This window comes from Bubalus bubalis, chromosome 20 (assembly GCF_019923935.1).
Source record: "Bubalus bubalis isolate 160015118507 breed Murrah chromosome 20, NDDB_SH_1, whole genome shotgun sequence".
In the NCBI taxonomy this organism is placed as follows: Eukaryota; Metazoa; Chordata; class Mammalia; order Artiodactyla; family Bovidae; genus Bubalus; species Bubalus bubalis.
In genome coordinates this window covers 68048444-68062341 of record NC_059176.1, presented here as the reverse complement: position 1 = coordinate 68062341, position 13898 = coordinate 68048444, and the positions used below count along the sequence as shown (strand labels likewise).

The window sequence follows — 13898 nt, the reverse complement described above, 5'->3', positions numbered from 1 at the left end:
TAAAGAAATGTCTAAGATAAAGGTTAAATGATATTGTAATTGAATTAACAATTTCATTTTACTATAAAATGTTTTTCAGTTGCTACTATGAAACTAAATGAAAATATTTTAAGAATTAGATCTAGGAAAGAGGGGGAAGTTCCAATAGAATAAACCTTAGAAATCAACATTTTTTTTTTAAGAAATCAACCAGTTTTTAAGTTTTTTAAACAGCTTTAAAAATGTTTCTTCATTTTCACATTTAGTTGAAGTTAAATATAAAGGGCAATTTAAAGGGTCCTCTTGATCCTAAAAACATGAATTTAAGACATTTTTCTAATGCAACTTAATGTTCACAAAATAAAATTTTATAAATTACCTAATTCATACTTGAATCTCAGTTTATATCCAACTTTTTTTTACAGGCTGAAATTACAACATCTAGTGAAGTGCTAAAAACTTCATTTAATTATAAATATGGCATTAACTGGATCAGAACAGTTAAAAATAATTATAATTAATAAATCTGAAGAAATATCACAAATGTATGTCCTTGGACTCAAAAGCTATAAGCTACAAATTAATGAGAATGTAAATTACACAGGTCACTACTCTCATCTTTGTGCTTGAAAGATAATAATCTTAAAAGTCCACGAGATTCCATTCGTGGTACATTTATCTTCAGGTCCCTACAAGAAAAGCTCCATAAAGGGTGGCTCTTCTAAAATATTCCTTTTTGATTATTTCTATTGTCATCATTTTAATTGCTTTACTATCAAGCAAAATTGTTTATGTTTTTTCTTAAAAGTATTTCTGCATATAATATAAATATACTTTATAATTAATGTTTAACATTTTTAGATACATAAAGACCTAGAGCTAAAGTTCACCAAAAATATGAAGCTTTTAATTTTATATCTCAAAAACACCATGGTTTTTAATGAAGCTTATAAATTAATTTTCTATCTCCAAAACAGCACAGATTTATACATCTAAAGTTTACTTTGAGCAAAATATAAATGACATAGTCTTCAGATTATTAAAAAACATTAGCTAAAATACTAAGTCTTACCTTAACTATGTTTATGTCATGAAGTCAAAATGTCTACTTCCATTTATAAGCAGACTAACAACAAATATAGAAAAGTCAATTCAGTGTACACACTGAGAATCAACAGGAAATGATGTGCATTATTCTATGCCACGTTCTTCACAATTATGATGGTACCTTTAGAGGACTTCTTTTCCTCTAATTGTCATGCATTCGATTTTAAAAGTAAGCAACCCCAGTAACCAAGGTTTATACTGTAGAAATTAAATCAGATCAGAATTATCCAAATTATTTTGTCTATCAGTGAAACCCAAATTCTTCATTTTCAGACTGACATATTATAGATCAATCTCTCCCAAATCATGTTCAAATATAAACTCTTCTGGAAAGCAAAAGCTACTAGATGTGGGATGGAAAAAGGGTTCTGGAGTCCAAAAAGTGTGGGAAAATATTATATTAGACCCAAGAAATGCTGTAGAAAATTAATTTGCTATCAATCAGTACACCCAAATTTTGAGCACGATACACTTGTGAGACATTCTCAATAGTCTTCAAATCATTATTCTATAAAACTCTTATCTCAGAAATGCTACGGGTAATGAGTATTTTAGACTGAAAAAGAGCAAAACATTTCTTCAACTGTTCTAATGTATCATTCTAAAATGTCTTCAATTTCTTTTACATAAGAGATAATTTCCTATATTAAAATATGTTGCTAAGTAATCTAAATAAGAACTTGAATGAATGAGTGATGCAGTATCAATCCCAAAAGCCCACAAATTCAGTCATTATCTGTGATTCTAGTTAATTCATACCAAAATCTTCTGTTGCTCTTCATAACTGAAAATATTTGTAAACCTAGGTAAATAAATTCTTAATTCAAAAAGATACGACACCATGATCACATCACTAAAATATTTACCAATATCTGGATTGAAGATTTCCTCCACAACCAGCTGAAAAAATTCTTTGGAAACACCTCCCTCATCAACTCCTTGTTCTCCTTCAAATTCCACATACAACTGTTTCTTCAAGTCTGCAGGATTTTCCATAGCGATCATCTCTAGCTAGTGAGTGGAAAAAGTGGAAAGAAGATGAAAGACAGTATTAGGATGAAAACAAAATAAATCGTAGGGGCAGGAGCAAATAAAAGATAATGCTTTTGATATATTTTAAATGGAAACAGGAAGCTAACTGGTAAAAAGCCAGTAAAGGCAAAGATTTAGTCTTACAGATAATGGAAAAATAGGGTAAAAAGAAACTGGCACAGAATTCTAGAAGGGTTACTTTTTAACTACTGATTTGATATGAAATTAGAATTAGATTTCCTGTTAATTATGTATATAACAAACCTGGGTTGTAAGATTAGGACATGGGGAAAGAAGTCAAGATAGCAAAAATGCCTCAAATTATTTCAGGAGAAACAAAGGCTCATAGAAGTTGACTTCAAAACTGTTGACTTGTAATTCTTTATTAGAATAGAAACTCAAGAATTAAGTCTATCTATTAAATCATAAATAAAATAATTTCAATCAAGAAAAATACATTTAGGGAAGCAGTTTATGGTCTGTTAATAATACTTTAGTATAAATTACCATTTTAATGGATTTGAGACATTTTATATTCACTTTTTTAAAAGCAGATGAGGCTTATTTTTGCTGATATCCTTACTCTTAACTTCTTACTAACAGTTATCAAATCCTAGTTTCAACATTTCTTCAACTATAAATCTTTATCAAATGCCTTTTGTATCTATCAAGTAATAGTGATTGCTGTTATTATGAAATTAATCATAAAATCAATACCATATTCTAATGTGAAACATTTACATTGCAATTTGTCTTATGTATCTGAAATTTACTAACAGCATGCCTGACTGATCATCCATCTTATTTGCCAAAGTGATTTTAAATTTGCCAAAACAGAATAAGGGTATTCATATTTTTACAACTATTACAACGAGAATCTTTAAAATGGTTTTGAGCAATGCAAACATCATCAGAGTAAGTATACTACAGTCAGCCCTAAAGTAATTAGTTTAGATAGCATGACTATTTGGGACATTCTAATGTGTCTATAAAAAATAAAATCTCATAAATTCAAGATTCAGGTCAGTTGCCCTGGGTCAATGTTTTTCAAGCTGCCAACTGCAGTTCATTAGTGGGTAGCTCAATACATTCAATGCAAACCAAATAAGTGAAAAAAATCCGAATGCATTACACAGTATTGGCATCCACTATTCTGTGAAACTTCTGTTTCAATTATACATACAGGCAAATATGCACAGGAATGAAACATATCTTAGGGGCTGCAATCAAAAACATCTGAACAAAGGCCAAAATGATCTTCTGGAAATCTTCAACTGCAGGATTCTGATTCTGTGAATTTAGAATCTTTAAGGAATGTCTATTCTGTACAACAGTGGTCTGTAACACTTGCAAAATCATTTTTATGCCAAGTTACATTAAGATAATTAATTTTTGAGACAATATTGTTGTGGAAAGATTAAGTTCAATACTCTGTATTTGTCCCAACTGTCACTTAATGTTAAGTTTTAACCTTTAAACTTTCGCAAAGAACTCAGCTAAGCCTGTTTCCTCATCTGCAAAGAAAAAAAATAACAGGCTAGTACTATTCCTACTGCAAAGCTGTGAAGGCTTAATAAGAAACAATGCATGAGAAAGAGTTCTAGAGTGGGTGATATTTTTAAGATAATGCATCATGTTGTTAACTTTCAAAACTATTTTGCTCTTTTAACAAAAGATTCTCAACTTCATTTTATAGCCATAGTCTCAAATTTTGAAAATAACTTAGGGGAAAAAAATAGCTCCAGTTGGAAATCTGTTTCAAGTCACTGGCTATAAAGAATTCCAAGGACTAAGTTAGAATTATCATTTTAGCTCAAATGTGGATTACCCACCAGGCCAATATGCCATATTGCCATGAAATCCACTGCTCATCTCCACCTGCCTACGTGTTATAGAAATGTATATCAACGTTTATGTACACCTTTACAATACAAAGACAAACGGGCTTCTATCAATTACACGGTATTTCAATGTGGAAAAATATAATTACCTGTTATTTAATTATGTGTCCTCTGTCTCTTCCTCACTAGCATCTGTGACTGAGAGGTAACTCCATTATCAATGTGACTGATACTTGAGGGCCCTATTTTCCAGTCTTAGCTCTACCCAAGACACTTCATATAGACAAGTGAAGCAAATTAAACTTCACTTAATAACATATTACATGTCTCTCCATTTCCACCAATCTTCACTCTCCATCCCCCACCCTGAATGCCAAAAGAATTTAATGCAAAAAAAAAAAAAAAAAAAAGAATTTAATGCAATATGTTCTATTATTATGGTAATTTAAAGTAAGGTCACTTTATCTGTTTCAGTTTTATTTGTAAAAATAAGCATACAAATATACTAATAAGTAAATGTGTATGAAACACTTACATGAATTCCCTGCAAAATTATTACTTGTATTTTATTAGTTCTCAAAATTTTTTTTCAGGCTTGGCTAAAAACTTAACTCAGCCATTAAAGAACAAAACTATTACGGCTTTAACAACAAAACAACATACAGCACTTAATATGTCAGGGCACTTCACATGTATCAACTTATTTAATTTTCACAAGAACCTTGTCAGGTTGCTAATACTATTAACCCCATTTTACAGATGCATAACCTGAAGAAATGAGATTCATAAACTTGCTCGTTAGTCAGTAAGTGGTAGAACAGAGATTCTAGTTGAGGTAGCAAGCTCTTTATTATGCTCTATTCCTCCTCAATGACTAGCAACAACCTTTTTAAAAATTTTGAGTGATTTTCTCTTCTTTATGCACTTCTGTATTTCTCTTTACATTAAGTTATATATCACAATAAATATATATTATGAATCGATACATTCAAATGCAAATATTCATAAAAAGAAGATTTGAATATTTTTCAAATGAATGGCAAATGAATTTAGTGGGTGAAAATTTCCTATTATTATTTAGATTATCAGATATCTAAAGTGGTCCTGTAAAATATGCTATCATTTATCACACAAAGTCTATCTTTTACAAAAACTATGTTTGATTGTGGTAACAAACAAAAAACATAAAATTCAGCAATAACTATTTTGACAAAGGTCATTATTAAGGGACTGCATTTATTTTTATTTCTCTTAAAATAAGCACTTCTAATTCATTATTCAATTACAAAAGACTTAAGAACTAAATGGCAAAGGTAAATTACTTAATGTAGTAGACACATACCATTTAAAATTGAATTTTTTTAATCAAAAGCTATCTTGAAGGTAGGATATTTGGAAATTGGAAGAATATGTCAATGAACATTCTGAAAAGGAGAATTTATATGCACCCTTCATTTATTTTTATATACAGGTTTTCTTGTTGTCTAGTTACTAAGTTGTATCCAACTCTTTTGCAACCCCATGAACTGTAGCCCACCTGGCTCCTCTGTCCATGGGATTTCCCAAGCAAGAATATTAGAGTGGGTAGCCATTTCCTTTTCTAGAAGATCTTCCCGACTCAGGGATCAAACCCGCATCTCTTGCATTAGATTCTTTACCACATCAAATTTTTGACTGGAATAATAAGATTTTTAGATTATCCAGACACATTTAGTTTTTTCATTTCTCTGTAGAGATGAAGTTGCTTTATCTTAACTATAAATGTTTGGGTAAGAGCCAAATATAATATAATCACATCTCCCTGTGAGATCAGGAACTGTTAGTTCTACTTATAATTCTGCCATTAATTTCTGTAGGTCAGAATCTGAGTCTCATTTTCCTCCCATGTAACACTAAGGAGTCTGACAAGTTTCACTGCTTTAAACTATTTGGTGCTGAGAATCTACGTAGATCTACTTCATTCTCTTGTTCTACTTAAAGGACATAAACCAAGCATAAAGTTCTTCAACTAGAATCAATCTTAAGAAACTATAATGGCCACTGCACTAAGCATAATATAGTGAATGTAGACGATATAATCAAGCCTACCAAAGGGCCACAGAGTACTCCTAAAGGACTACCTAAAAGTAGGTCAGTTGACAAGTAAAGCATCAAGTTTTGTTTCAACAATAACTAAGGGTGTCTAACAAGGAAAATGCTGGGGACTAAATTAGATAGTACCAGCAAAGTCAAAAGAAAAAAACCAAAAAAAAAAACCAAAAAAAAAAAAGGGGGGGTGAGTGATTTTTAGAAGAGATTGAGCATGATCTCTCGACAGTCCAGTCATTTGTCTGCATCAACTTTCATCTTTTTTGGACTCTCCTATCCAATTCTACATCTCATGTTCAGATGTGAAGTGCACAAAGAGGTAAATGTTATTAGCAAAATACTGTAAATAACCTCATCACATTAGAACTGTTCTCATTCAAATTGAAAGCTGAGTTCTGAGCCTATTTATCACTGTATTGGGACTTCCCTGGTGGCCCAGTGGTAAAGAATCTGCCTGCAATGCAGGAGATGCTGGGTTTGATCATGGATTAGGAAGATGCCCTGGAGAAGAAAATGATAACCCACTCCATTCTTAACTGGGAAATCCCATGGACTGTAGAGCCTGGCGCGCTACAGTCCATGGGCTGCCAGAAGAGTTAAGACATGACTTGGCAACTAAACATCATCATCACTGTACTCTTTCCTAAGGAACAACAAAAAATAGTGAAAATAAGTTCCAGGGAGAAATATTCAACTAATTTAAGGGTGTAGGGGTAGTTCTTAAACAATCCTGATATCTATTTGTGGAAAGACAACTGATATATTATATTTCATTGATTCTTAAAATCTGCTTTTCTGTTTTTATACTTTAATGTATCTGAAATAAGGATATAACATAAAATTGATAGCATCTCAAAACTAAACTGGCAGCATTTTTTCTTTTTAATGGTAATAACAGTGTGCCCTACAACCAGTGAATGATATGTTAAGTTTGATAAAAATACTGTAAACATTAATAATACTCCTATTGTCATCAAAAACATTCCTCCAAAATCTCCAGTTAGGGAACAATCTGCTACTCTGCTTTGAATTACATAGTACATGAAACCACTGAATACTATTTTTCTTTTAAAATAAAAAGTCTGTAATCAGTAAGTGAAGTTACTACCCTTCCCTTCAAGTTAGTCAGTCTTACAATTAATAACTGACAAATAAGATCCAACAGAAAACATACTCAAGAGTGTCATATATGTATAACCAATTTCCAGGCCTCATTTATAAACTAATGAGTAGACAGGTTTTAAGGCTATTTTTAGCTCTTAAAAGTCTAAGACTCTATAATCTTAATTATTTAATTATTAATATTGAACCCACCACAAAGTTTCTCATCTCTTCTTCTTTTCCTGGCCGTACTCTGTAGTTCAAAATTAGCAGGTCGTGAGAAAGTGGTTGGGCTTCCAAGGTGGTGCTAGTAGTGGTAAAGTGTCTCCTACCAATGCAGGAGACATGAGAGACACAGGTTCGATTCCTGGGTCAGGAGGATCCCCCGGAGGGCATGGCAACCTACTCCAGTATTCTAGCCTGGAGAGTCCCATGGACAGAGGAGCCTGGTGGGCTACAGTCCATAGGGTCACAAAGAGTCAGACACAACTGAAGCAACTTAGCATACATGCACACAAGATAGTGGTCAATAGGTTTATTTTGCTTATCAAATTGTGATATAAAAAGATGAGGCTTAAAAAAAAGGCAAAGTAGATCTTTGGGGAACGAGATGTTGAAACTCCATCAGTTTTTTCTACAGTGTACCCTGAGAGGATCACCTTACACTACTTGTTGTTATATCACCTGCTACGAATGTTCCCTCAACATTTGCAGATTATCAATGTGACTACCATGATCTATTTTGATGCTTTAAAAAATAAAAAAAAATATTTTCACACTGTTTCAAAAGATGGAAAGAAGGGAGGGAGAGAAGTGAAGAGCGGAAGAAAATGAGACTAAAATCTGTTTAATGTGTGCCCCTAAGATCCTCAGCAATCATGATTCATCTTTACATCTCTACTGCTTAGCAAAGTGCTTCACATAAAGGGTTTCTGAAGTGGTAATATTCAAGTACAGATGTTACCCAGTGAACACTAGCTTTGATATAAGCCAAACATATGGGGGGAAAAAAATTTGTTAGCATGATTTAAAAGCTCACAGTTAACTTTACCCTAACACTTGCTCAAAGGAAGTCCTTATAAACCAAAACGGTTATTTGCTCAAAATTCTGGAGGTTTAATTTTTAAAATAGAATAAAATAAGTATACAATAAGCACCTAAACTTCTGTAGGTTCTTCATCTTGCTTTACTGGAGGATTGGGGGAATGGGACATGGGCAGAGGGAAAGAATAGATTTCTGAGAGGGCAGTTAGTAAAGCAGAAAATTTTTTAAAACTCTGGATTGAGTCTTACAGAGTTAATTTCATTGCTTTTAAAGGTCAGGTATAGCTTTTGCTGGAAACAGATGAAAGGACCTCAAACCCCAAAAGACAAAGATAAAACATGTAGTTTAGGGATTTGCTCTTCTAACAATGGAAATTCACAGACAGACCTCAACATGCTTTCTATAAAACATCATCACTTCCTTATACAATATCCTATCATTCTGCTAAACTATAGAAAATAAGTTACTAGCTGCCTGAAGATCAGTTATTAAGTATAGTACATTATTGGTTATTCATGTAGCTCAAAACCACTAAAATAAAATGAAAAGGGCACCAGAAAGCAGCAATGGTAATTACTTCAAGCAACCACTGCCCTTTCCTGTCTCTGGTGAAAAACTGCCTGAGTTTCTTAAATAATGTAGAATCTTCAACACTAGAAATATATTTCGTATTAAAAACATACACACACACAAACAGTGAAAGAGAAGTACAGAATTCCACATCTTTTAAATTTCCAAGATGTCCAACAACTTTCCCCAATGATTTAGTTTTATAAATTCTCAGTTTTAGACAAATCTAATTCTAAAACTAAAGTACATTTTGAAATAAGTATCATTACTTTCTAGTTATTTGTGCCATGGGCTCTTTTCCTTTATAAGTATATAAGACTGACTATATCTTAATTTTAGTTGCCATTAAATTTTACTTGAGGTTGATGAAATACAACTAGTAATACCAGGTATACCTAATATTATAAATACAACACCACTCTGTGATAAAGAACCCTCTAACAAATGTAAATGTTGGTACATGTGATTGGCATCTGGATTCTGTCTTCTAGCCAGGCTTATATTCTTAAATGAGGACAGTAAATTTTTACTTTCTGTGGAGGTAAAGAATGAACAAAAAGCAACATTATCTGAAAGAGGGTACATGTATTCTCAGCATTCTCCCTCTCCCTAGACTGGAATGATTATACAGGCACAATTAATTATAAGATTCCTGGAATAGTTGTTTTCCCACAAGTGCCAACCAACTCTAAGGCCCTGCATAGTCCGTCTGTACATTGAAGTAGGAGGAAACTCACAGCCCAGCAGTGCTTTACAGGGACACTCAGGGTGACCCAGCAGGGATGCTCACTCGCAGCGTGCTCCAGGCTGGGTCACTTCATCTACCTCACAAATTTCACACGATGGAATTTTTAGACACCACTTCTATTTTATGGTGTGGTATTATCCTACCACTTCTCCCCAGTAAGACTTAACATTCATACTTATTATCGGGTATCTCCCAAGTCCCCTTGTTCTGTGCTCTAAAACATCCACTTCTCTTCTGAATGAAAAAACTTCAGGGGTTAGTTGTTAAATTTAGAAAATTTATTCTTTTTCAAAGAGAGAGTTAACCATGATACAAGACAATCAATATTTTGTGGAACATTTATAAACTTGGACAGGGCAACAACAAAAGTATAGTACTTACAATAAAAAAAAGTCAATGCGTTCCTATACTATATAGTATCATATACCTACACCCACCTCCCCAAAAAGTCACTTATAAAATGAATTCACTGAACTGTATCACAGCATGCCCATCATTAGGTACTGGATCTAGTACTAATTTTTAAACAGTAGCCCAACTTACCCGGACAAGTGCATCATCTATGATATGGTCACGTCTGACTTTGAGTCTCAAATATGGATTCAACTGCTGTCCTTGAACTAAGCTGTAGAGAACAGTAATTCTTCGTTCACTGTACATGCGAATTCTATTGTCATAATATAATCCCAAATTCTTTGTGACAGCATTCAGTATAAAGGGACATGTCATAAAAGAGAACTTGTTCTCTGTTTCTACTTTGAAAAAAGTATAATCTTTATCCATTTCTAGAACATCATTCAGTGGTTCATTAATAAACTCTTCAAAAGGGATAAGTGGTTTTCGACAATCCAGAGTTTTAACAGCAAGTTCAGTTTCCAGTGGGTCCACTCGAGGACCTTTCTTGTTCCTTCTTTCTTCTCCCAATAACTCCTGAAGTGTCAATTCACTGGACTCAGGAAGGGGCTCTTCATCATCTTCTTCATTATGATTTGTGTCTACCTCCCCTCCTACTACATTTGCATAGTAAACCATTTTCAAGCACTTGGAAGCAGCAACAATAGCATCATCATCGTTCACTAGATTTCGATTGTTAAAGTCAGTGCTTATGACTTTGTATGTAATAAGCTGCTGAAATGTTTCCATCATTCTCCGAATCTGGTCTGCACTGTATTTAGACCACAGTCTGACCAGTTTTCCTTGGGCTGCAAGGGGTAGCTTACTCATTGCTTTGCAAAATAGTGGCAAAGCCATTTCCAGATATTCAGGACTGTGGAGATTTCTATTCTCCATGACAATAATGAATAAATTCAGATAATTAGGATCTCGGGAGTATACATTGTGATACGTCAAGTCACATTCCACATTAGGTGACAAATACACAAGTGCATTGAGAAAAGCAGTTTCTATTTTTTCATTAGAGAGCAATCTGGTGTAGACCCTTCTAATAGCCTCAATATCTACAGACACATCATCAGGGCCTAACTTTTGTAAGTTGTTATCTCCTTGTGAGCTATCACTTATCCTTGAGGAAGATGCTTCTGAATCCTCCTCCATAGCTGCTGCGGAACATGCAGCCTTTTCCTTTTCATCTTCATCTTTATCTTCATCCTTTCCTTGAAGAGATTTCAGTTCTTCCTTGGTGTGTTGCTTAACTTTCCGAAAGCTTTGTACCAATGCTTCAGCACTAGAAAAAACTCTTCCAATAACACGAATTAAAGGGGAATAATCCTCTCTCTCTCTACATAATTCAAGAATTTCATACACCATCTCTTCGGTTAGGTAAGTCACATCTAGAAAATCAGAAGAGAGAACATTTATTTTCATAATATACACACACATTTGCTTTAATAAATTCTAGTGAAAAACAAAATAGTCAAATATTTTACACTAAATACCACTTGTGATTTACAACTATTTTTAAAAAGTATCTTTGCTTCAACAAACAAAACATGCTTATCTTTTTTTCCCAATGTACTAGTAACAGCAGTACAACCTTACTTATTCTTTTATATTCTATATACATTCTTATACACAGCTCAAACTTAATGAGCTCAAACTCTTTTCACAATGATGGCATATATTAACATGCACCATTAACTGTAAATATGAATCAAGGATATCATGTGCTGATTCATCACATTCCTCACTGTAGACCAGAAACAACAGCATATTTCTGAGAGGTTTCTCACTTCACTACTGTTTTCAAAAGACTAGGACTGAGGCAATGTTTTCAGAAAGGTTTCTTCAGAGTCTTCTTTTGGAAACAGCCCATGTCCTAAAACCAAACCAGTTCCTTTCTGAGTCTTCCTTTATAGTTTGTTTTTTTTTTTTCTTCCAGGTTGACCATTCTGTGGGTGACGGAGAAGAATTAATATTATCACTAACCATACACTCTGAAGTTGACAGATACTGCCATATGCAGCCAAGTAACAGGCTGGAATAAATCTTACACGGGAACAGGAAATAGTTACAGAGTAATTAAAAAACAGAGTGGGAAGAAGGCAACTTACAAGCAGACAAGAGAAACATAACTGCTGCTGCTGCTGCTGCTAAGTCCGCTTCAGCCGTGTCTGACTCTCTGTGACCCCATGGATAGCAAGCAGCCCACCAGGCTCCTCCATCCACAGGATTTTCCAGGCAAGAACACTGGAGTGGGTTGCCATTTCCTTCTCCGAAACATACCACTAGTAGTCACCAAAATTTACTTCCTCTCCTTTCTGGGTACAGAGTTGGACACATTCTCCTTCTTTCCCAGCTTTCTGAGATAAGTGCTACTTTCAGGCCAAGGCTCTTCTCCTTCTGGCTAATGGGATGACACTCCTAGGATGGTTCTGAAAATTGTGTTGAGGATAATAGTTGCCAATAAAGCTCCATCTTTGAATGACTGCGTGAACCAGAACTCTCTGCCAATCCAGGATATTATGATTGTTGGACGAGCTAGAAATAAATTTCCACTGTTTGTATTAAGACAGCATTCGTTCTGGAGTCTACTTAATATTGCACTCTAGCTGATCCTTACAAGAAGCCTTTCATTTCCTCCACCTTGACTTCAGTCTTTAAAATACAAGTAATGGTTATCTCCCCTAAACTGATGTTACCACTGTTTTTTCAGCTTGTAATATTTAAATCCATGGGAGTTTATTAAGATTTTCTATTATATCCATTCTTCCCTCTAAAGAAATAATATCCTAAGGCAAAAATGACAGATCATGAAAGGCCAGACTGAATTCAACTTACTACACATTTTCACAGTTACAATAATGCTAACAAGGTGAAATGCTAATGAAATCAAAGAAGAAATAAAGAAGAAGAGAACACTTCAAGGACTTTTTGAGATAAAAATATCTGGAGCAATGGATTGTTACAGACATGAAAAAGTTTGTTGCAGTTTGCTGGAATTCATGTTACCTCCCTCTCATATCTGTCTTTAAATAATGTGGCTTAGGCCTACTTAGCAGCTTTTGGTATTAGACTTTTTTATATCTGCCATTATCCTCTTTCAGAAAAACCAGACAACCCTATGACTCTCGTTATCTTTAATGACAAAATTTAAATCTATATGTATATTCCCTTGAGAGGAACAGAGTAAATATAGAGGTTATGGAATGCATGAGTACTTAAGAGGACTGCCACTGCATGAGATACATTAGAAAAAGAAAACCTCCATGTGTTCCTTCTCTCACACTTTCCTTACTCAAGAAAAAAATACAAGCCCACATACAAAAATGAACCTTAACACACTATTTTCTAAAACTCCAAGTTCTCATCTAACTCAAATGTTGATTTATTTTGTGCACCTTAATCTGAGCTTTTATAGTGTTTGACCTTTTCAAAGAAGGTACTGAGTGACTGAAGTGGAAAACAATGTAAAACAATCACACTCAAAAAGTAGCAAACCCCAATGCTTGGGAACATCATACAATACAGCAATGTCTTGACTTAACACTTCATAAAGCTCCCATGAAATTCAACTAAGAAAAAAAAAAAACAACTTTAAAATTAAAATTAAAATTAACTATAATGTACTCAAAGCTGAGAAATATACCTCAGTAAGAGTACTTTTTCTATTATGACTTGCATGAATATCAAATAGTGTGTGCTCAGTCTTGTCTGACTCTCTGTGATCCCATGAGCTGTAGGCCATCAGCCTCTGTCCATGGAATTTTCCAGGCAGGAAAACTGGAGTGGTTTGCCATTTCCTACTCCAGAAATTCTCTCTGACCCAGGGATCAAACCCACATCTCCTGCACTGGCAGGCAGATTCTTTACTACTGTGCCACTGGGAAAGCCCCAAGGTATAAAAGTAAGTATTTTAACAGTCAACAATTTATTGTATATTATAAGTACTTTAATAAAATAAAACTTCAATAACAACAAATTATGAGAT

The 13898-nt window shown here is 33.9% G+C and overlaps 1 protein-coding gene across 8 annotated transcripts in view; it reads right to left on the bottom strand.

Moving 5' to 3' along the window:
- Positions 1–13898, bottom strand: part of UBE3A (ubiquitin protein ligase E3A) — a 95954-nt gene that overhangs the window by 13201 nt on the left and 68855 nt on the right. For all 8 annotated transcript variants that reach the window (XM_025271698.3, XM_025271695.3, XM_044932905.2 and 5 more), the window contains 2 exons: positions 10055–11301; positions 1953–2097 (listed from right to left, as the gene is read on the bottom strand). In XM_025271698.3, the coding sequence (XP_025127483.1) occupies positions 1953–2097; positions 10055–11301 (1392 nt within the window). The remainder of the gene's footprint in view (positions 1–1952; positions 2098–10054; positions 11302–13898) is intronic.